This window comes from Rhinopithecus bieti, unplaced genomic scaffold (genome assembly GCF_001698545.2).
Source record: "Rhinopithecus bieti isolate Rb0 unplaced genomic scaffold, ASM169854v2 scaffold_7673, whole genome shotgun sequence".
Lineage (NCBI taxonomy): Eukaryota > Metazoa > Chordata > Mammalia > Primates > Cercopithecidae > Rhinopithecus > Rhinopithecus bieti.
The window spans coordinates 4,752,140-4,776,625 of NW_016806375.1; the positions used below are offsets into that span (position 1 = coordinate 4,752,140).

General features: G+C 43.7%; 1 protein-coding gene across 1 annotated transcript in view; it reads left to right on the forward strand.

Annotated features, from left to right (window-relative positions):
* CCDC69 (coiled-coil domain containing 69) overlaps positions 1 to 24,486 on the forward strand; it is a 42,546-nt gene that overhangs the window by 9,800 nt on the left and 8,260 nt on the right. Inside the window, exons 2-4 of the mRNA XM_017875742.1 lie at positions 8,568 to 8,643; positions 12,703 to 12,809; positions 15,616 to 15,703. Of these exons, the coding sequence (XP_017731231.1) occupies positions 8,568 to 8,643; positions 12,703 to 12,809; positions 15,616 to 15,703 (271 nt within the window). The remainder of the gene's footprint in view (positions 1 to 8,567; positions 8,644 to 12,702; positions 12,810 to 15,615; positions 15,704 to 24,486) is intronic.

Sequence of the window (24,486 nt, forward strand, 5' to 3'; positions counted from 1 at the left end):
TCGCATGTGAACACTAACGTTTCTCAACAGCCCTGAACATTTAGGCCCCGCCCTTCCTCCCCGAAGGCCCTGGAGTGGGGCCCCTTGGGCCTCCACCCCCACCTCCTTCCTGCCTCTACCCTTGGCCAATGGGCTCTGACTGTGGTTACTTAGATCCCAAAACTAGTGGTACTGGGCCAGACACCGGAAAGGCAGCTCTGATATTGAGGAGGGTGTGACCGGAGCCCCTTTAGACTCAAAATCACCTCTCCCCTTCAGGCTTAGCTACTCAAATAAAGCTGGCCCTGGCATCAGGGGGATGGAAAGGACTCCAGCCTCAGCTGTGAGTCTGGATTCTCCCCAGGGCTCTGCTTCTCTGCTTTGCAGCTTCTGACAAGGCATCTGCCCACCCTCCTCTGGGCCTCAGCCTTTCCATCTGGTAAAAGGAGGTGGGGATTGGAGTCAGCTGTCCCCTGGGGCCCTTCCAATCCTGCTCTGAGTCCCCGTAAGCCTTCCTCAGCCAGGATAGATGTGATAGAACTACATACCAGAGGAAGCCAGGCCTGTGATGTATGGGACAAGGAGAAGCTGGGTGAACGGGTCTTCTTTAATTACTAAATTCTCTAAGTTAAGCAGGAACAATGAGGATACAAAGCACTTAATCTGAAATACACAAGCCTTGAAGGCCGACAAACAGAATGGAGTGATGGTTCCCAAAGAGGGCTAACTCAAGTGTCTGTAGGACAGGCCGAACCTCCCTTGGGGCTACGCTTGTCTTCCATCCTACTAGGATTCCCAAGGTAGGGAGTAGCTGGGCGGCTTCTATCCAAGTTGCTTCTGCCTAATTCACTCTTGCCTGGTGAGGCTCAGAATTTGAAGGAAGTTTAGGAGTCTATTCCAAAGGCTTGAGTATGTGACTACAGCCATTCACCCCAAAATACTGCTCCCTGAATAGCATTCAACAGAGCTCCCTGAGGTGCCATTAATGCCGGTGGTCTTTACATACCACCTGTAGTAGATAAATTTTTTATGCTTACCAGAGGCCTTCACTTGCCGAACATCAGTGATGCTTTTTAGAATTACAGACTGTTAGAGTTCAGGGTTCTCAAAGATCACTTAGTCCAATCTCCAGCATGAAGTGGGACTCTCCAACCTCTTCTTGCATGCTTCTAGTGATGGAGTGCTCACTTCCACCACCATGCCCCATCCTCCAATAAGGCAGCCTACCTGTTTGTGATGGTTCTGAAATTTTTCTTCATACTGAACTGAAACTTCTGGAACCTCCTCGTGTTTAGCCACAATCCTGTCCTCCAAGGCTGTAGATGACACACCAGCAGCTTCTACCCATGACAGTCCTGCTGAGATTTGAAGACAGTAGTCAGGTCTTCCTGCCTGTTCTCAAGGTTGACCAACCCTTGTTCTGTTAACAGCCCCTCCGATAATTTGGTTTTGAGTCATCTCTTACATCCTGTCAGTTTCTTTGGGACATCTTCCAATGTATCAGTTTACCCTCTAAAAGGAGAGCATACTCCAGAGCATCTCACCAGCCCCAGTCTGAGCTCGTGTGGCTCTCCATGGCCCTGGACCCGTCTTCTCATTCTACCCTGACTGTGTCTGCTTTTGACAGCTGTGTCCTACTATCTCAGGTTTGCTTCATTTTGAACCTACTGCAGGGCTCTGGTCTGCTTGACAGCAAGGATCTGGGCCCCAGAGTTGTGAGTGTCACCTGGGCATAGGGGTTTTATTTCCAGACTTCTTAGGAGAAGGGCTGCCCTGGAGCTCAGGAGGACTGAAGAGAGCATCTCTTCCAGCCCTGACCCTTCACAGACAGGGAAACTGAGAAGGAACATGACTTACCTAAACTCACACAGTAAAGTTGGAATTGAGTCTCCTGGCCTTAACCCCAGGCCTGGGTTCTCCCTGCATCCTGTACTGCCGGCAGCCTCCTCTGCAGCTTTCTTGCTCCCAAGTTTCCGTTGACTCAGGAAGCTGTCATCCCTCTTGCAGAGTCTAGTCCGGATATCCCACCCCAGCCCTATGTTCCCCACCCCTCTTTTGGAAGGGAAAATTCTTATGTCCCCCTCCCAACTCCCCCAACAACTACCACCCACACACGCACACTGCAGGTGCCCTCTGCTCCATGACCTCTGAGGAGGAAGTGGTCAGGGCCACAACCTGGGGATTTTCCACTCAGTAATTGCTTGTTGAGACCTACCCAGCTCAGGGTCACGTATCCTCAGGCTTCTGTGGGCACTAGGATCACCTGGCTAGACTGCTAAAGATGGAGATTCTGGCCAGGTGCAGTGGCTCATGCCTGTAATCTCAGCACTTTGGAAGGCTGAAGTGGGTGGATCACTTGAAGTCGGGAGTTTGAGACCTGCCTGGCCAACATGGTGAAACCCCGTCTCTACTAAAAATACAAAAATTAGCCTGATGTGGTGGCATGCGCCTGTAATCCCAGCTACTCTGGAGGCTGAGGCAAAAGAATTGCTTGAGCCTGGGAGGCAGCGGTTGCAACTGAGCTAAGATCGTGCCACTACACTCCAGCCTGGGCAACAGAGCCAGACTCCATCTCAAACAAACAAACAAACAAAAAGATGTAAATTCCCAGCACACATACTGTAGGTCTAGAATGCAGCCTGGACATTCGTGTTAAGCAGGCTTTCCAGGTGGCTCTAGTACAGGAGGTCCATAGACCACATTCCTAAGAAATACTGTTCTGGGCATCATAACATACTGGGGCAAATCCAATATAGATTTCAAAATCCTGACCTCAAGGAACCCCTTGGGCTAACAGGAGAGATAGATAGCCAACCAGATGTGGATACTGTCAGGGGTGCCTGGAACATGGAGGAGACAGGAACTAACTCCGCCCCGGGGCAGGCCAGGAGAGAAGCAGAGAAATGGTGAGTGCACTGAGCCTGGGGGCCTGAGGTAGACCTGACCATGTGTCACAGTGGGATGGTCTTGAGCAGTGCAGGATGTCTCGAACACACAGATGTCTGTATTGGGGGCAGGCATGTAATAGGTAGCACTAGGTTATTTTGGTTTGGTTTTGACCTAGCAAATTTGCCAACGTTTTCTTAAAAAGTGATAATATTCCACATTGGCAAGGTTGCAGTGAAACTGGTCTTTCTTCTTCTTCTTCTTCTTCTTGAGACAGAGTCTTGCTCTGTTGCCCAGGCTGGAGTGCAGTGGTTCAATCTCAGTTCACTATAATCTCTGCCTCCCAGGTTCAAACAATTCTCGTGCCTCAGCCTCTCAAGTAGCTGGGATTACAGGCATGTGCCACCACACCTGGCTAATTTTTGTATTTTTAGTAGAGATGGGGTTTTGTCACATTGGCCAGGCTGGTCTCGAACTCCTGGCTTCAAGTGATCCTCCTGCCTTGGCCTCCTAAAGTGCTGGGATTACAGGTGTGAGCTACCACACCCAGCTGAAACTGGTCTTGTGTGCCATTTGAAGGTGAGTAAATTGGTCGAAACTTCCAATATTAGACATGTAATATTAGATGTGTATAAAATTTTATAAATCAATGTTTATTTTTTAATTTTAATTTTAATTTTAATTTTTTATTTTTTTAGACAGGGTCTCACTCTGTCGCCCAGACTGGAGTACAGTGGTGCAATCTTGGCTCACTGCAACCTCCGCCTCCTGGGTTCAGGTGATTCTCCTGCCTCAGCTTCCCAAGTAGCTGGGATTACCTGTGCATGCCATTACCACCTGGTTAATTTTTGTATTTTTAGTAGAGACGGAGTTTCAGCAGGTTGGCCAGGCTAGTCTCGAACTCCTGATCTCAAATGATCCACCCACCTCTGCCTCCCAAAGTGCTAGGATTATAGGCGTGAGTCACCGCACCTGGCCTAAATTAATATGTTTATTAAAGCATAATCTGCAAATTAAAAAGTGGAAACAATTTAAACACTCAACAGTGAATGACTAAATTCATCCATAGGGATGTTCTGCTCATCATTACAATTAACACATTTGCAGAATAGTTAATGCTGTGTAGTAAATGCTCATAATGTATTTGAAAAAGTAAGATATGAGGCAGTATATGTAATATCATTGAATATGTGTATGTAGATGAACAATATATGCCACCAGGTTATGGGGTTCTCTCTGGGTCGTGAGATTTTCTTTCTGTATATTCATGTATTTTCTGTATTTTCTACAACAAATGCCTACTACTGGTGTAACTGGAAGAAGATGTTTGTAAATATTTAAGTATTAAGAAATTGGGGCTGGGTGCCATGGCTCATGCCTGTAATCCCAGTACTTTGGAAGGCCGAGGCAGACAAATCACTTGAGCCTTGGAGTTCGAGACCATCCTGAGTAGCATGGCAAAATTCCATCTCTGCCAAAAATACAAAAATTAACCAGGTGGGATAGCACATGCCCGTAGTCCCAGCTACTTGGGAGGCTGAGGCAGGAGAATTGCTTGAGCTTGGGAGGCGGGGGTTGCAGTGAGCCCTGATGACACCACTATACTGCAGCCTGGGCAACAGAGCAAGACTCCATCTCAAAAAAAAAAAAAAAAAAGCCAGAAAAAAAAAAAGAAATTGGCGTGGGGGTAGACTGGGGACAGATGGTGATAGCCTTGACTGCCATTCTGAAGGAGTTATCTTGTTTTGTCAAGAGCTGGGGACTCAAGTACAAGGCCACGTGCTGCCTGTGGTCTGAAAGCTGTTTGTGGAGAAGAGTTCTCCACCATTCTCTGGTGGTGGTTATCTGAAAGAAGGCAGCATTTCATGAGCTTATGACCTTATTTCAGATGACAAAACCTGAGACCCAGGGGCAGCCCAAGAGGTCTGCCAAAGCAGATCACGTGGGATCTTTGTTCTTGCCATGTTTCTGAAACATGGGTATCGTCTCATGCAATATTTGAGTTCTTAATATGTACCAGACACTGCAATTGCGTTATTTCGTCTCATCCTAAAAGAGCCTCATGAGAAATCCGAGGCATAGAGAGGTCATACAGTCACACGGTGTTGGATTTAGTATTTGAACCCAGACCTATGTGATTCTAGAATTCTAGAGTTCTTAACCACTTTGCTCTGCAGTCTCTAATATTCTGACGCCTGGTTCTAATGCTGATTTGAACATTAAGGCACAGTGTGACAGTGTCTTAAACCTCCTTGAGCCTCAGTTTCCTCGCCTGTAGTGACCTTTGCCTCACAGTGCTGTTGAGAGGAGCTGAGATGAGAGCTTCGAGTTTGAACACCATGGGATCCTCATCCCCACCTCACAGAGGAGGAAGCAGAAGACAGAGTGTGAAGGGATTTGCCCAAGTTTGTAACAGAGCTGGAACTAGAATCTAGGCCTTCTGGCTCCCATAAAAACATTGTCTGAGTTCAGCTAATCAGTGGTGGCAACAAGGAAGAGACAACCATTTGTGTTTATCTCCCTCCTTCCCCCAGCCCAGGGTGGGGAGGCTGGCTGCTGTCACTTCCCCAGATTCTGGCGTTGACAGCTTCTCTGAGTCGTGCCTGGACCAGGCTTCCTCCTCTCCCCTGGAAAGGGAAGATTGAGTCTTCACCAGGGTGGTGGGGGAGCTAAATTGTCAGGTCTGCCCAGTCACTCACAGATTTGGGGCACGAGGACCTGGGGGAGGCCCCATGCCTCACTCAGTCCTCCACGGGCTTACACATGCCAGGCTCTGTGCCCAGCACCATGGGGGAGAAGCAGACTATTCTAGAAGACTTCCCTTGATACATCTTCCCACCCCAGTGAGAAGCATGCTTTGTAGAAGTATTTCAGTGGTTCTTCAGTTTAGGATATTTTAAATAATTTTTGTTGAACATTTTCTTAGCCTCTTCATAGTTTGACTTGTGTTTTTGTTTGTTTGTTTTTTGAGACAGAGTCTCACTCTGTTGCCCAGGCTGGAGTGTGAGATCTCGGCTCACTGCAACCTCCACCTCCTGGGTTCAAGCAATTCTCATGCCTCAGACTCCCAAGTAGTTCGGATTACAAGTGTGCGCCACCACACCTGCCTGATTTTTGTGTTTTTATTAGAGAGGAGTTTTTGCCATGTTTGTCAGGTTGATCTCGAACTACTGACTGCAAATGATCTGCCCACCTCGGCCTCCCAGAGTGCCAAGATTACAGTCATGAGCCACTGCGCCCAGGCATGAGCCACAGCGCCCAGGCTTGACTTGTTTTTCAAAAGTGTTTCTTAAAATTGAGTCTAGAACATCTTCCTTCCTTCCTTTTTTCCTTCCTTTCTGTCCTTTCCCTTCCTTTGTCCCTCTTTCTTCCTTTCTCTTCTTTGTGAGAGCATCTTGAAAAGCATACAAAAGGGCTTACATTTTTTTTACCCAAATCCTGGTCCAGTGATCACCACCAGACTTCAACCAACTTTTTACCTCTCCAGCATGAAATGAGAAAATGATGGTGTGAGCGAGTGTGTAATGTTCAGTAAGCATGTCAGTTCTCCTTTCCTGGAAGACTGTTCTTAAGCTTTTCCTTACTATATTTTGGAAGATTAAAATGTCCTTTATTTTATAAAATGATGGTAATAATCTACAAATAGTTAGGCCTGGTGCAGTGGCTCACACCTGTAATCCCAGCACTTTGGGAGGCCGAGGCAGGCGGATCACGAGGTCAGGAGATCGAGACCATCCTGGCTAACATGGTGAAACCCCATCTCTACTAAAAATACAAAAAGTCAGCTGGGCATGGTGGCAGGTGCCTGTAGTCCCAGCTACTCAGGAGGCTGAGACCGGAGAATGGTGTAAACCCGGGAGGTGGAGCTTGCAGTGAGCTGAGATCAAGCCACAGCACTCCAGCCTGGGCGACAGAGTGAGACTCCGTCTAAAAATAATAATAATCTACAAATAGGTTTTTTCAGCATCCTTGTTTATGAGCCCATATCAACTCTCCCATTAAAAAATATTACTCATTTGGCCAGGCACAGTGGCTCATGCCTGTAATTCCAGCACTTTGGGATGCTTAGGTGGGCAGACCAGTTGAGGCCAGGATTTCAAGACCAGCCTGGCCAACATGGCGAAACCCCGTCTCTACTAAAAATACAAAACTTAGCCAGGTGTGGTGGCACATGCCTGTAGTCTCAGTCACTCTGGAGGCTGAGGATCACTTGAACCCAGGAGGCGGAGGTTCCAGTGAGCCGGAATCATGCAATTGCACTCCAACCTGGGCAACAGAGCAAAACTCTGTCTCAAAAACAAAACAAAAAAAGGTCGGGCGCGGTGGTTCACACCTGTAATCCCAGCACTTTGGGAGGCTGAGGTGGGCAGATCAAAAGGTCAGGAGATCAAAACCATCCTGGCTAACACAGTAAAACCCCATCTCTACTAAAAATACAAGAAATTAGCCGGGCATGGTGGCACACACCTATAGTCCCAGCTACTCAGGAGGCTGAGGCAGGAGAATCACTTGAACCCAGGAGATGGAGGTTGCAGTGAGCTGAGACTTCACATCTGCACTCCAGCCTGGGCAACAGAGCAAGACTCAGTCTCAAAATTAATTAATTAATTAATTAATTAATTTTTTAAAAAATTACTCATTTATGAAATCTGGGAGCCACTGACACTGCTTTGTGATGCAGAAAGCCCTTTTGTATTAGTTATTCCTCTTAGAGGTTTGGGACTTTTCAGCCCCACCCGACAACCTCTTTGGAGGGGAGAGGGGCTAGAATGTCAAGTTGATCACCAATGGCCAACAGTTTAATCAATCATGCCTACGTAATGAAGCCTCCATGAAAAACCCAAGAGGATTGGGTTCGGAGAGCTTCCGCGTAGCTGAACACGTGGAGGTTCCTGGATGGTGGCCCCCAAGGAGGGCATGGAAGCTCCCGCCCTTTCTCCCATACCTTGTCCTATGCATCTCATCATCTGCATCCTTTGTACTATCCTTTATAATAAACCAGTCATTGTAAGTGTTTTCCCAAGTTCTGTGAGCCACTCCAGCAAATTAATCAAACCCAAAGAGGAGGTCAAGGAAACCTCAACTTGGAAGCCCATCTGTCAAAAGTTCTGGAGACCCAGACTTGTGACACTATTTCCAGGTAGGTAGGGTCGGAACTGATGTCCGCCGCAGAACTGATTGTTTAGCGGTGGGGAGAGCCCCTCCCACACACATGGAAGTCTTCTTCCATGTGGATGCTTATTCTGGTGTGAGAGCAGAAGAAAAATGGTTTGAGTTTTCTCCAAACAAAACTCATCTCTGAATTGAGGGTCAGGAAGTTTTTAGGGCACCTCAAGTGCATAGCTGGAGTGAGGATAATAGCAGGTCTGGCCAGATCCTGGGAGAAGAAAGAGGTGGTCTGGAAGGCCCCCAGGGATGGCAACAGGAGCCAGACTGCAAGGATCTAGGGACAGGTCAAGCAGTGTCAAACTCCCCCTTGGGTTTCCCTGACAGGGATGAGAAGTCCTGTTCTAGGGCCCCTCCCCTGGTAGAAGGTCTGCTGCCTGGGGCTGCAAGGCAGCCCTAATGCGCAGGGCATGGGGCAGGGTCTAGTGTAACTGAAGGTCCTGCCTTGCCTTTGGAAGAATCCCACTGTAGCAGCCCATCCTCGCTTTGACCTCCCACCCTCTACCCACACCTCACTGTTATCTCATTTCTTCCAGAAGCGCCAAGAACCAGAACCAGAACAGCCACCCAGACCAGAGCCCCAGGAATTAGGTCCCCTCAATGGGGACACAGGTGAGTAGCCAGCCCTACAAAGGCCTCAACTGCCATCTATGAGGTTTCCTACCTTATAATCAACACAGATGATATAGCTACTGAAATATCTCATGAGATCTTAGATAGGTTACCTTAATAGGAGTATTGTGTCTAAAATCAGGGAGGTAATAGTCCTAACCTGTGCTTCCCTATTCTGGGCTGTTGATACCACACCTAGAGTGCTATATATGTTTCTAGAAAGTACATTTTTAGAGGGATCCAGAAAAATATTGGAGGGAGTACAATGGAGCAAGATCAGACTGGTGAAGAATCTGGAAAACATGTCCTATAAGGAACAGTTAAAGGAACAGAGAATGTTCATCTGGAAAGAAGATGTGGCCATAGGGAGGGAGGGATGGGAGCAAGGGTTGAAAAACTGTTGGGTACTATGCTTAGTACCTGGGTGACAGGATCATTTGTATCCCAAAACTCAGCATCACCCAATATACCCAGGTAATAAATCTGCATGTGTACCCCTAAATCTAAACCAAAGTCGAAAAAGAAAATATATATATATGAAATAAATTAAAATCAATTTTAATTTGTAATGGATTGTCTGGGAACCTTCTAACTTAAATACGTAATTTTCTTTTTCAAATGAGTAGAGCTAAATACAATGAAATAATATTTATTTTATTTTGTTTTCTTTGAAATTTGCATGGTATGAAAATAAAATTACTACATCCAGAAAACATATATGTTGCCATAAAACAACAGTTTTCTCCACGTGTCTGAAGTGCCCTAATGGAGAAGAAAGATGAGCCTTGTTTAGTGTGATACAGAGGTCGGTATTAAGGCTTCAGGGTAGCAGCAACATGCAGGCAGAATTCAGCTCATTCTCAAAGAATGTTTTGTGTGGTTGTTGATTTAAAACCGTAAGAGCTACCTGGTAATAGGAGGAGTTCCCTATCTCTGAAGGTGTTTAGTTACAGCCTAGAGGCTGTTGGGAATATCGTAGGTGAAGTTCAAGTACCGCATAAGTAATTGGACCACAAAATCCAATCTGATTGTATATAAGAATTATCCAGGCCAGGAGCAGTGGCTCTTGCCTAAAATCCCAGCACTTTGAGAGGCCAAGGTGGATGGAATGCTTGAGCCCAAGAGTTCAAGACCAGCCTGGGTAACATGGTGAAACCCTGTGTCTACCAAAAATACACACACAAAAAATTAGCTGGGCGTGGTGGCGTGCCTGTAGTCCCAGCTACTTGGGAAACTGAGGTGGGAGGATCACCTGAGCCAGGGAGGTTGAGACTGCAGTGAGCTGTGATTGTACCACTGCACTCCAACCTGGGCAACAGAGCAAGACCCTGTCTCAAAAAAAGAAAAATTACCTGGAGAACTTCAAAGATGCAGATTCTAGGGACCTACCACAGACCAAATAAATAAAAATCTCAGTGGGGCTGAAGAAGCTGCATTTTAGTAATATATATATATATATATAATACATATATTCATTTTTTATCTTTATTTTTACTTTTTTGAGACAGAGTTTTGCTCTTGTTACTAGGCTAGAGTGCAGTGGCAGGATCTCAACTCACTGCAACCTCCAACTCCCAGGTTCAAGCGATTCTCCTTCCTCAGCCTCCCAAGTAGCTGGGATTACAGGCACCTGCCACTGCGCCCAGCTAAATTTTTTGTATTTTTGGTAGAGACAGGGCTTCACCATGGCCAGGCTGGTCTCGAACTCCTGACCTCAAGTGATTCACTCACCTCGGCCTCCCAAAGTGCTGGGATTATAGGTGTGAGCCACCGTGCCAGGCAAAGAAAGAAAGAAAGATTAGATAAATAGATAGATAGATAGATAGATAGATAGATAGATAGATAGATAGATAGATAGATTTCTAATAAGCTTCTCTTCAGTTGGGGTCAATCTGGTACTAATCTTGTGGACCAAAATTTGAGCCAAATGAATTGTGAGAACTCAGGGCTCTCTGATCTTAACTGTTGCCATCACCTGACCTCTGTCTATCTGCTCATGGCCTCTGGGACTGAGTGGCACCAGCTCACTCCTCCTGTCCTGACAGGACTGACCAGCATTGGAGTCATCCTCATCCTCACATTTCTTCCATATCTGTTGCCAGACCTTGGTTATGGAATTTTCTGATAATAATGCTAACATTAATAATAATGCCAATAACACTAGTATTAGGTTCTAATGCTTGTCATGAGCACTGATAAACATTTAGAGAACATTTCCTGAATAATAGGGAACATTTATTGAGTACTTCCAAAGTGCCTGGGCAACCACCATGTTGCCCAGGCTGGTCTCAAACTCCTAGGCTCAAGCAGTCCAGGCTCGTTGGCTTCCCAAAGTGCTAGGATTACAGGCATGAGCCACTGCAACCGGCCTGCACCAAGTTTTTTTGTTTTTTGAGATGGAGTCTCTGCGGCCCAGGCTGGAGTGCAGTGGTGCCATCTTGGCTCACTGCAACCTCTGCCTCCCGGGTTCAAGCGATTCTCCTGCCTCGGCCTCCCGAGTAGCTGGGATTTTTTTGTATTTTTAGTAGAGACAGGGTTTCACCATGCTGTCCAGGCTGGTCTTGAACTCCTGGGCTCAAGTGATCCACTCACCTCGGCCTTCCAAAGTGCTGGGATTACAGGTGTGAGCCACCGTGCCTGGCCTACATTTCCTTTTGTGCACAAGCAAGCAGGATAAGGTGGTAGTTAGAAGTATTTGCCGTGGAAACAGATTGTGTAGGTTCATATCCTTGCTTCCTTAATTTTGAACTGGGTGACCTTGAACAAGTTGCATGACTCCTCTGAGCCTCAGCTTCCTCGTCTGTAGGTTGGGGGTAATAACATTACTCACGACTATTGGGTAGCTGTGAGGAGCAGGTGAGTCAGTCATCCCTCTGAGGTACTTGGAACAGTGCTGGACATGTTGCAGGCATGGTAAGTTCTCAGTCCTCCTACCCTGCTTTTGTTATTTTTATTGCCATTGTTTCCTGATTTAATCATCTCAGCCTCACTCATGTGGTAGGTGCCATAATTATCCTGATCCCATGTATTAGGTAACTGAGGCACAGAGAGGATGACCACCAATTTAGGTCATACCTAGCATCTGATAGACTTGGTGGTGTGGCATTGGCGGAGCCTGTTTTGGAGTTTCCTTAAGCAGAGGCTAGACTTCCTGGTTGTGTTTGCTTCCTGCTCTCAAGTAGCACCCTCTATTACCAGCTGAGGAGATGATAAAGGTGAGGGGCCACACGCTCAGATGCTCATGGGCCCCAGCAGGTAAAGCAAGTGACATGTGGCCCTTTGTATACATTTTTAATAATAGCAGGAGGTAAAGACTGTAGCTAGCTGCAGAGCCACATCTTGGCCAGCCAAAGAGGAGGCAGCTGCTTCTGGCTCCAGCCCATGGTTGACATGAAGGCATACATTGCCAGTTCTTCTTTGGATTCTTCAAGAAAAATTGGAAATCAGAATTATTAAGTAAAAACTCCCCAGTTGTTAAGCATCAACAACTAATTTTTAAATTATTATTATTATTGTTTTAGAGACAGGGTCTTGCTCTCTTGCCCAGACTGGAGTGCAGTGGTACAGTCATAGCTTACTGCAGCCTCGAACTCCTGTGCTCAAGCCATCCTCCTGCTTTGGTCTCCCTAGTAGCGGGGACTGCAGGTGCATGACATCATGCCCAGCCTTTTTTTTTTTTTTAAAGAGACAGGGTCTCACTATATTGCCCAGTCTAGTCTCCAACTCTTGGTCTCAAGTGATCCTCCCACCTCAGCCTCCCAAAGTGCTGGGACTACAGGTGTGAGCCGTCATATCTGGCCAGCAACTGATTTTTTTAAAAATGGGATAGAACATGGAGACCGGGGACAAAATGAGACCATTGGCTTATTTCTTGAAAGAGGATCTCCAAATCCAAAGAGACTTGAGGGGCTGTTTCTGGAGACTGGTCCCACCTGAGATCATTCTTGAGGCAGAGACCAGAGTTCTCATTCCTTAGCCCCATTTCCCACACTCTCTCTGCCAGCTCTGACTGTACTTCCACTCTGTGAGATTTTTTTTTTTTTGCTTTTTCATCTCTAGCTGTAACTGTCCAGCTCTGTGCATCAGAGGAGGCTGAGCGGCACCAGAAGGATATAACCAGAATTCTCCAGCAACATGAGGAGGAAAAGAAGAAATGGGCACAACAGGTAAGTCCAGGTGCCCCCATCCCCTGTCTTTCTCCTGCTCGGCTAACCTTGGTGAATCCCAGAGTGAGTGCCTACCTTAGGTTTTCGTTGCTGTTCTAAGAGTCCCTTACTCATTTTGCCAAGAATGGAGTCCTTTATCTGTTGAATACATATTTTTATCAGGGCACTATGTGCTGGGCACATTGGTTAAAACAAGCAGAGCTGGCAGCTGCTTTCATGAAGCCAAGAGTTTATTTGGGAAGAGTAAAAGCTGTTGATGGTGCTAGATTAATTGCCTTTCTGGGCCCACCTCATGGTTGGGTGGGACCACGGAACTCTTTCTGGCTGATGTGTTGTACAAAGAAGAACCAGTGTCACTTCTAGGGCAAGTATTTAGTTGCCAGTTCAAGACCCTCAAGGTCTTTCTGTCTAGCTAAGTGACAGGACTGTTGGAATGGCCGCTCCATCAGCCTCATCTCTGGATGATTATCCCTGGATAATCCCTGGGCAGCAGAGCTCCCTGCCACACAAAATGGGTAGGTAGTGAGGGCAAAATAAACCTTTTGTCTTAAGCCACTGGGACTTTGCCGTTGTTTGTTATGGCTGCATGATTTAGCCTATGGTGACTGAGACAGGACATCAGACGCTAAACACAATTACACAGAACTACTTATTGCAATTATAAGTGCTATGAAAAGTTTACAGTGCCATGAAAGGACACAATAGAATCCTTAACCAAGGCTGTGGGATCAGAGAAGGCTTCTCTAAAAGGATGATACTGAGGCTTTAAAATTACCCAGAAATGAAAATTGAGGGACATTCTACAGAATTTCCCGCCTATATTAGTCAAATGTCAAGGCCATGAGACATGAGGTAAGGCGGGGGAACAATTCTAGATTGAAGGACACTAAGCCATGGGATGACTAAATGTAACCTGCAGTCCAGGATTTCCTTTTCCTCATTCTAACTTAGTCACTCATCCTTCGCCTCTCTTTGCCTCCATTTCTTCCTTTACCGGAGGGAGTGGGTAGAGCAGCAGGAGAGATTTGGTGGTGTACACAAGTTTTCTCTAAATTTTCTTTAGTTTAAATTATAAATATGAAATATATTCAGGTAAATATTCAAAATTCTGAAATTTAAAGTCACTTCTTCAAAATAGATCTGGGCCAGGCATGCCTATAATCCCAGCACTTTGGGAGGCCGAGGCAGGCAGATCACCTGAGGTCAGGAGTTCGAGACCAGCCTGGGCAACATGGCGAGACCACCGTCTCCACAAAAATACAAACATTAGCCAGGCGTGGTGGCGCATGCCTGTAATCCCAGCTACTTGGGAGCCTGAGGCAGGAGAATCACTTGAACCCGGGAGGCAGAGGTTGCAGTGAGCTGAGATCACACCACTGCACCCTAGCCTGGGTGGCAGAGCAAGAATCCATCTCAAAAAAAAAAAAAAAAAAAAGGCTCTGTAGTTATAAACTAACCACTCTATTAAATTGCATAGTTATTTATTACTAAAAGATTTTCTGCTAGATTTTATCCACTCAGTCGACTTGCTGGGGGAGATTACTGTGTGCAGGGAGGGTGCGGCCTCGGCACTGCCAGGGGTACAGGGAGAAATCGGGTCCAGACCCTGCCCTCAGGTGTTCGCTGGGTGGAAGACTGCAGGGAGTGCCCCCACACACATTAAAATGGTCTTAGCTTAGACGCATTTTTCAGAAACACACCTTTTAAGAAAGGTAGGTTAACTGTATGCATCTGCCGGTCTTTAGTATTTTGGTAGAGTTACCATGGTGATGTCATTTGGCCCTGACCATTACCTGTTGAATCCTTAACCTTGAGACTTGTAAGGGCCCTAGGAATTGTCAAGTTGAGTCCCTTCATTATACAGGGGAGGGAGCTCATTACACAGGAACTCAGTGGTATGCCGGGGCTAGAACCCCTTTAAGTCATGCCTTGCCTCTGGACATGCCCCATCAGCTGGACCTTCCAGGTGGCAAAGGGACTGGAAAACGTCTCAAGTGCAGGACAGTGAGAATGGCTGGCAGGGTTCAGCCTGGAGAAGAGAAATGTTGGGAACACGGGCCACTGTGCTCAGACCTCTGAGGGGCTGCCTGGGTTGAGGGAACAGCCTGGCTCTGTGTGACCCCAGAGGGAAAATCTGGGACCTGATGGTAGAAGTTGGAGGTCACTTGCAACAGTAAGCCTTATGCGAGCAGAGAAACACCATAGGAGGCTTCCTGCCTTGAGTAAGCATCAGGATTAGAATACTCCTAAATCCGGCTGGGCGCAGTGGCTCACACCTGTAATCCCAGCACTTTGGGAGGCCGAGGCGGGTGGATCAGGAGGTCAGGAGATTGAGACCATTGTGGTTAACACGGTGAAACCCCGTCTCTACTAAAAATATAAAAAATTAGCTGGGCGTGATAGCGGGTGCCTGTAGTCCCAGCTACTCGGGAGGCTGAGGCGGGAGAATGGCGTGAACCCGGGAGGCGGAGCTTGCAGTGAGCCGAGATCATGCCACTGCACTCCAGTCTGGGCAACAGAGTGAGACTCCGTCTCAAAAAAAAAAAAAAAAAAAAAAACACTCCTAAATCCTTTTTCATGTAGATCATTCTATGGGAACCCCCTGCTAAACCCTAAAGAAGGCAAATTCTGCCATGCCTGCTGTGTCTTGGAAGTCTCGTGTCTTCTCTGGGCATGGCATCCCCGTCCCTCAGAGGAAGGGTTAGGACTCCGGTCACCAAGTTCCACACAGGCCCAGGTGAGTAGATAAGAGATGCTGTGCTGATCCTGCTCAACTTCAGTCCTGCCCGGGACTCTCTGCCCCCAGGTGGAGAAGGAAAGGGAGCTAGAACTTCGAGACAGACTGGATGAGCAGCAAAGGGTCCTGGAAGGAAAGAATGAAGAGTCCCTGCAAGGTAAGGGTAGAGATGTTTCACTGGCCAAGGTGTGGGAGGCGCTTCCTTCTGGCCCCACCTGACGAGTTCACCTGGGCACTCCCACTGGTCCCTCCCTCTCTGTCTGGTCCACAAGCAATTGACTCAAATCAACAGGATCCTTGGCCCTAGAGGGATGATAGACTTTTCCTTTGGGGCGTGGCTTTAAGAGGCTGGCATCAAACTTTCTTTTTCCTTATTTGAGAGCTTTTTTTCTTTCCACTTAAAAGCAATGCATATTTATTAAGGGAAATTTAGAAAACTCAGACAAATAGAAGAATTTTAAATACACATATTTCATCCTCACAGTGATGGTAGCTCTTATTTATTGTTAGATTGATTATTTTGAAAAATAACTTTCTTTCCTCTTATATCACCAAATGTGATCATCATAGAAAATTTGGAAACTATAGATTAGACAAAAAGATCTTAGAGCACAGTGGTTAAGATCTCATTCTTGGCTGGACATGGTGGCTCACGCCTGTGTTCCCAGCACTTTGAGAGTCCAAGGTGGATAGATTGCTTGAGCCCAGGAGTTCAAGGCCAACCTGGGCAACATAGCTACATAGCAACATGCTGTCACTATGAAAAATAAATAGATGATTGATTGATTGATTAATAGGTAGGTAGGTAGGTAGGTAGATAGATAGATAGATAGATAGATAGATAGATAGATAGATCTCATTCTCTAGAGCTCCAGTCCCTGGGTCTAACCTTCAGCTCCACTGCTTACCAGCTCTGTAACCTTGAAGAAGTTACTTTACCTCCCCAATAGGTTCTTTGTAAGAATTAAACAATTTAATGATAGACAGAGATAGAATTTAGAACAGTGCGAGATACTTAGCAATAACTTTTAGCACTGATTTTATTATTGAGAAAATTTAAATCATAATTCCACCCAGAGTTAACCACTGTTACCCCTTTGATACAGATTCTTTCCATTTCTTTTTCTGTGCATATACATAGAATATACATCTATACACACACACTTTGGCGAGGGGAGGTAAATTATTTTTTTCACTTTGTGTTGCATTAGCGTCCTCTCATTAAGCTCTTCTATACTAAGAGTTTTAGTAACTACATAGCATTCCAGTGTGTACCCCTTGTTCATTTAACTGAGTCCCTTTGTTAGGCATTTAGGTAATTTCAAGATTTTTGTCATTGTTTATAACAGCAATGATACTTACATAATGAACCCCATTTTGTAAAATCAGAGTTCCAATGGTGGCACATCCTTGTCAACACTTGTTATTTTCTGCAACACTTGTTGCTATCCTAGTGCAAGTAAAGTGGTATGGCATTGTGGTTGTGATGTGCGTTTCCCTAATGCCTAATTCTGTTGAACATCTTTTCATGTGCTTCTTGGTGACTTGTGTATCTTCTTTGGAGAAGGTCACGTATGTTACTGATGTTATTGAAATTGACCTTGAAAATGCTCTACTGATTTTTCCTTTCATCATCAGTATTCACATGACCTTTCCTCAGAATTATTTATCTACTTAAAACATGGCTATGGCTGGGTGTGGTGGCTCAATGCCTGTAGTGTCAGCACTTTGGGAGACCGAGGCGGGCGGATCACAAGGTCATGAGTTTGAGATCAGCCTGGCCAACATGATGAAACCCTGTCTCTACTAAAAATAAAATAAAAAAAAAATTAGCCTGCTGTGGTGGTGTGCACCTGCAATCCCAGCTACTCTGGATACTGAGGACGCTGAGGCAGAATTGCTTGAACCTGGGAGGCAGAGGTTGCAGTGAGCCAAGATCTCACCACTGTACTCCAGCCTGGGAGACAGAGCAAGACTCCATCTAAAAAACAAAACAAAACAAAACCAAAAAAAAAGGTTGTGATTATTTTATACATAAAAGTTTATATCCTATTCTTTTCATTTAACATTATATCAAACATGTTTCCAAGCAATTATGCTACTAAAATTTTTATAAAGGCAAGACCATAAAGTACATGGCTTTCCTTATTTCTTGTGAGTCTAGACCTCTAGATCTCAAAACAGCTTTTGCATAATGTTGCCCATATTTCACATTGTGTGCTTTGATTTACCCAAATGGAATAACTAGAACAGAGGTCTGAATGATTTTAAGAATCTTGAAACATATTGCAACATTAGCACACATTATTGCAAACATTGCGAAATGGAATTAAAGTCCTTGCCTGGAAATTGAAGCGTTGTTTTTGTGTGTGTGTGTGTGTGTGTGTGTGTGTGTGTGTGTGTTTGTTTTGTTGTTGTTTTGTTTTATTTTGAGATGGAGTCTCGCTCTGTCGCCCAGGCTGGAGTGCAGTGGCGTGATCTCGGTTCACAGCAATCTCCGCCTCCCAGGTTCAAGTGATTCTTCTGCCTCAGCCTCCCGAGTAGCTGGGATTACAGGCGCCCACAACCACGCCTGGCTAATTTTTGTATTTTTAGTTAAGACAGGGTTTCACCATGTTGGCCAGGCTGGTCCCGAACTCCTGACCTCATAATCCACCTGCCTCGGCCTCCTAAGGTGCTAGGATTACAGGGTGAGCCACCTCGCCCAGCCAAAGAATTGCGTTTTAATAATACCATACCCTGTTGAACTGGGGCTATCACCCTTGAATCTCGGTGCAGTTTCTCTCTCTCTAAAATCTACCTTCCGTACCTCACAAGACTTTGTGGGAAAACAACTTTATTCTCCAAGCATTGCTTTGATATTATTTTTAGTGTTATAAGAAGAATTTCCTACTGTAAAACCCAGGGGAGAAGAGATTGCCTGTCTTGAATTCTTCCCATCAGTCATAATTCTTCTATAGTTATTTTTAAATTGTTTGGCACATATTACGTCCTACATAAGTCTATAATGAATGAATGAAAGCATAGCATGGTGGAAATATATGAGATTTTTATACGTATGGGGAGAGGTACACAGGTAAGAGACTAGTGGTAGTCTTCCACATTCGAGGACCCTTTGTTGTCTTTTTTTAATTATCACATAGTAAAATTGACTGTTTTTGAGGGGTGTGCATTTTATAAGTTCTAATGCATGTATCGATTCCTTTTTTTTTTTGAGACAGAGGCTCGCTCTGTCGCCCAGGCTGGAGTGCAGTAGTGCGATCTCGGCTCGCTGCAACCTCCGCCTCCTGGGTTCAAGCAATTCTTTGCCTCAGCCTCCCAAGTAGCTGGGATTACAGGCACGTGCCACTATGCCCAGCTAATTTTTGTATTTTTAGTAGAGACAGTGTTTCACCATCTTGGCCGGGCTGGTTTCAACTCCTGACCTCGTGATCCACCCGCCTCGGCCTCCCAAAGTGCTAGGATTACAGGCGTGAGCCATTGCGCCCAGCCACATGTGTAGATTCTTGTAACCATCGCCACAATCAGGATACAAAACAGTTTTATCACCACCAGAAAGCTGTCTCAAACTACCTTTGCATTCACATCCTCCTCCCACCCGAACCCCTGGTAATTATTGATCTGTTCTCCATCTCTGTAGCGTTGTCTTTTCTAGGCTATTACATAAATGAAATAATCCGATATGATTTTTTTATATTGGCTTCCTTCACTCATCACAATGCCTTTGACTTTCATTCCAATTGTTGCATATCTCAGTAATTCATACTTTTTCATTGTGGAGTTATATTCCATTGTTTACTCATTCACTGTTGCAGGACATTTGAGGCAATTATGAATATAGCTGTTCTAACATTCTTGTGCAGGCTTTGTGTGGACATAGGTTTTCATTTATCTTGGGTGAATACGCAGGAGTGGGATCGGTCATATGATAAATGTATGTTTAGCTTTATGAGAAACAGCCAAACTGTCTTCCAGAGTGACCACTATTTTGTATTACCATCTGTGATATATGAGTTATACTGTTCCTACTGCATGCCAATACTTGTTGTCACTGGTTTTTTATTTTAGCTGTTCTAATAAATGTGCAGTAATCTTCATGATAGGTTTAATTTACATTTCAGTAATGACTCATGTGCTTATTTGCTGTCTACCTATCCTTTTTGATCAAATGTGTGTCCAGGTGTTTTTCCCATTTAAATTAACTTGCTTGTCTTTACTGTAGAATTTTGAGAGATCTTTATATATTTTGGACAAGAGTTCTTTGTATTTGCAAATACTTTCTCCTAGCCAGTGGGGTTATTTTTTCACTCTCTTAATAATGTCTTTCACAAAGCCAAGCTTTTAATTTTGATAAAGTCCAATTTATTTTTTTCTTTGATTATACTCCTTATGTCATGTCTATGAACTCTTTGCTAAACCCCAAGTAACAAAGATTTTCTTCAATGTTTTCTTCCAAAGACTTATGGTTTTATATTTAGATCTAAGATCCATATAATCATGTGGTCTTTCTTTCTTTCTCTCTCTCTTTCTTCTTTCTTCCTCTTTCTTTCCCTCTCCTCTCCTGTCTTCTTTTTTTTTTTTTTTTTTTTTCTTTTCTTTCCAACAGGATGTCACTCTGATGCCCAGGCTAGAGTGCAGTGGTGCTATCTTGGTTCACTGCAGCCTTGACCTCCAGGGCTCAGGTGATCCTCCCACCACAGCCTCCCAAGTAGTTGGGACTATAGTGCACATCACCATGCCTAGCTAATTTTTTTTTTTTTTTTTTTTTTATAGAAGTGGATTTTTGCCATGTTGCCCAGCCTGGTCTCTAACTCCTGGGTGCAAATGAACCACTGGCCTTACCCTCCCAAAGTGCTGGGATTGCAGGTGTGAGCCACCACACCTGGCCTGGTTTTTCTTTAGATGATTAATATAGTGGATCACATTGGTTTGAGTTTTCAAATATAGTTATCCCTAGGTATCCATGGAGAATTGATTCTAGGACCCACTTTGGATACCAAAATCTGCAAATGCTCCAGCCCCTTATATAAAATGGTGTATTATTTGCATATAACCTGTGTACATCCTTCCATACATTTTAAAGCATCTCTAGATTCCTTATAATACCTAATACAATGTAAAAGTAAGGTGAATAGTTGTTAGACTGTATTTTTATTTGTATTATCTTTTATTGTTATTTGGCATTTTTTACTTTTATTTTTTCAAATTTTTTTTATCTACACTTGGTTGAATCTGAGGATGAGAAACCTGCAAATACAGAAGGCTGCCTGCATTGAACTAGCCTTGCATTCCTGGCATAAGCTCCACTTGGTTGTGTTATATTACTCTTTTTATGTATTGATGAATTTGATTTGCTAATGTTTTACTGAGGATGTTTGTGTCTATGTTCATGAGGAATGTTGGCCTGTAGTTTTCTTACACTATCTGGTTTTAGTATCACGATAAAGCTTGCGCCATGTAGTAATGTCCTCTCATCTTCTCTTTCTGGGAGAGATTATATGGAATGGGTGTTCTATGATTTTTAAATGTTTAATAGAATTTCTCAATGAAATAATCTGTGCTTGGACATTTCTTTCAAAGTGTTTAACCACAAATTCAATTTCTTTTTAATAGTTATAGGAATTTCAGGTTATGTACTTCACCTTGGGTGAGTTTTGGTCATTTTTTTTTTTTTAAGAATTGGTACATTCATCTAAGCTGTTGAATCTAGGTGCATAGGATTGTTCAGCATATTTCTTTAATATCATTTCATATATCTGCTGTGTCTGTAGTGATATTTCATTCCTGATATTGGTCATAAGTGTGTTCTCTTTTTTCTTTGTCAGTCTTGCTTGCGGTTATCCATTTTATTAATTATTTCAAGAACGAGCTTTTGGTTTCATTGATTTCCCTGCCCCACCCCCCTTATTTTATCATTTTCCATCTCACTGGTTTCTGTCATTTTTATTTCCTTCCTTCTGTGTGCTTGCTTTATGTTTGGTTAGCTCTTCTTTTTTTCTTTCTTTCTTTTCATTCTTTTTTTTTTTTTCCTGAGACAGGGTTTTGCTCTGTCTCCCAGGCTGGAGTAGAGTGTCATGATCATTGCTCAGTGCAGCCTCAAACTCCTGGACTCAAGCAATCTTCCCGCCTCAGCCTCCTGAGTGGTGGAGAATATAGATACCCCACCACACCTAGCCAGCTAATTTTTAAATTTTTAACAGAGGCGGGTCTCTCTGTGTTAACCAGGCTGGTCTCAAATTCCCAGCCTTAGCAGTCCTCCTGACTCAGCCTCTCAAAGTGATGGGATTATAGGTGTGAGTCACTGGGCCGGATCCCTTTTCCTGATTTCTTCAGCTTAGAATATTGATTTGAGACCTTTCTCCTTTTCTAATATAAACAGTTAAAACTATAAATTTTTGCCTAAACTCTGCTTTACCTGAATCCCACAAATTGATGTTTTTATTTTCATTTTGTTGAGTTCAAAATATTTTCAATCTTATTTTCCTTGAGACTTCCTCTCTGGCATTGAATATGTGAATTGTATTCCCAAGTGTTGGGAGATTTTCTGGTTCTCTTTCTATTATTTGATTTCCAGTTTGATTGCATTATAGTCAAAGAACATAGTTTGTATTTTGCTGCTTTTATAGTTTGTTAAGGTTTGTTTTATGACTCAGGGTATGGTCTATCTTGTTTCATGTATACTTGAAAGGAATGTGTTTTCTGCTATTGTTGGGTTGAGTATTTTAGAAATAAATCAATTAGATAAAGTTTGGTTGATGGTAGTATTGAGTTCTGTATTCTTGCTAATTTTCTCACTGTTTTATGTGGAATGCTGAGGAGTGTTGAAGTCTCCAATTATAATGCATATTTGTCTATTTCTTCTTTCAGTTCTTTATCTGAAAATAATATAGCTACTATGACTTTCTTTTGATTAGTATTTCTTTTTCCACCCTTGAACTTATTACCTACCTATAACATATATTTAAACTGAGTTTCTTGTAAATAGTACATAGTTGGTGGGTGGTTTTTTTTTTTTTTTTTTTTTCTGACTTTAATTTTAGATTCAGGGCACACATGCAGGTTTGTTACATGGGTATAGTACGTGATACTGAGGTTTGGGGTGTGAATGATACCATGAGGTGGGTTTTTAAAAACCCATTCTGACATCCTCTGTCTTTTATTTGGTATGTTTAAGCCATTTAATTTACTGTTGTTATTGATAATGCTGATGTTCATAATGTTGGGTTGAGGTCTACCATTTTAGGATGTGTTTTCTGTTTGTTCTCACTGATCTTTATCTGTTTTCCCTTTCCTGCTTTCTTTCAGAGTATTTCAACATTTTTTAGTATTCCATTTTAACTTATTTATTGTCTTACTGTATCTCTGTATTTTTTTTTTAGTGGTTGCTCTAAGAATTACAATATACTTAACAATCTACTTCGAGTTGTTTTTTTTTTTTTTTTTTTTTTTTTTTTTTTTTTTTTTTTTTTTTTTGAGACAGAGTCTCGCTCAGTCACCCAGGCTGGAGTGCAGTGGCATGAGCTGGGCTCACTGCAAACTCCACCTCCTCGGTTCAAGCAATTCTCCTGCCTCAGCCGCCCAAGTAACTAGGATTGCAGGCACCCACCACCAGGCCCAGCTAATTTTTGTATTTTTAGTAGAGACCAGGTTTCACCATGTTAGCCAGTCTGGTCTAGAACTCCTGACCTCAGATGATCCACCCATCTCGGCCTCCCAGAGTGCTGGGATTACAGGTGTAGGCCACCATGCCCGGCCTAGAATTGCTATTTTATCACATCTCATGGAATGTAGAAAGCTTACCATCATGTAGATTCCTCTGTTCTCTCCCGTTTTTGTTACATTTATCTTATGTATTACATCTACATACATCTAATGCCCCATCAGACAAGGTTATAATTTTTGCATTTAATCATCAATCATATTTTAGAGAGCGCAAGAGAAGAGGAATAGTCTGTTGTATTTACTTAGTTCTTTACCAGTTCTGTTACTCTTCCTACATTCTTGAAGTTTCAAGTTTCCCTCTGGTTTCATTTGAAGAATTTCCTTTAGCAATTCTTTTAGAGCAGGTTTGCTGGTGATGAATTCTAAGTTTCCTTCATCTGAGGATGTCTCAATTTAATCTTCTTTCCTGAAGGATATTTTCACTGCATATGGGATTCTGGGCTTATTGTTTTGGTTTTGTACTCCAGAAGAAAGCAGGAAAGGGAAAACAGAGGTTAAAAGTCAGCAAGAACAAACAGAAAACACATCCTAAAATGGTAGACCTCAACCCAACATTATGAACATCAACATTTTCCAGGAATTTTTAAATTTTTTTCTTCTGGTCTCTAAGGTTTCTGATGAGAAACATACAGTTATTCAAGCTGTTGTTCCCTATATGTAGTGTACCATTTTTGTCTGGTTCCATTCCACACCTTTTCTGTGTCATTAGCTTTTGGAAATGATGTGTCTGGGTGCGGATTTCTTTGGGCTTACTTTGGAGTTCAGTGATCTTTAATCTGTAGGTTTATGTTTTGGAAAATTTGTGGAATATTCATTCTTTCTTCAATTTTTTTTTTTGGACTGCACCCTTTTTCCTCCGATTCTTTGACTGTGATGATAGAAATGTTAGATATTTGGGCATTATCTTACAGGTCTCTGAAGCTCTGTTCATTTTTTTTTTTTTCTAATCTTTTTTTCCTCTCTGCTGTTCAGATCGGATAATTTCTATTGATCTATTGTGAAGTTCACTGGCTCTTTCTTATCTCATCTCCATTCTGCCATTGATTCCACCTAGCGAGTTTTTATTTCACTTATTGTACTTTTTAGTTCTAAAATTTCCTTTTGGTTCTTTCTTAATAACTCTATTGGCCGGGCGCGGTGGCTCAAGCCTGTAATCCCAGCACTTTGGGAGGCCGAGACGGGCGGATCACGAGGTCAGGAGATCGAGACCATCCTGGC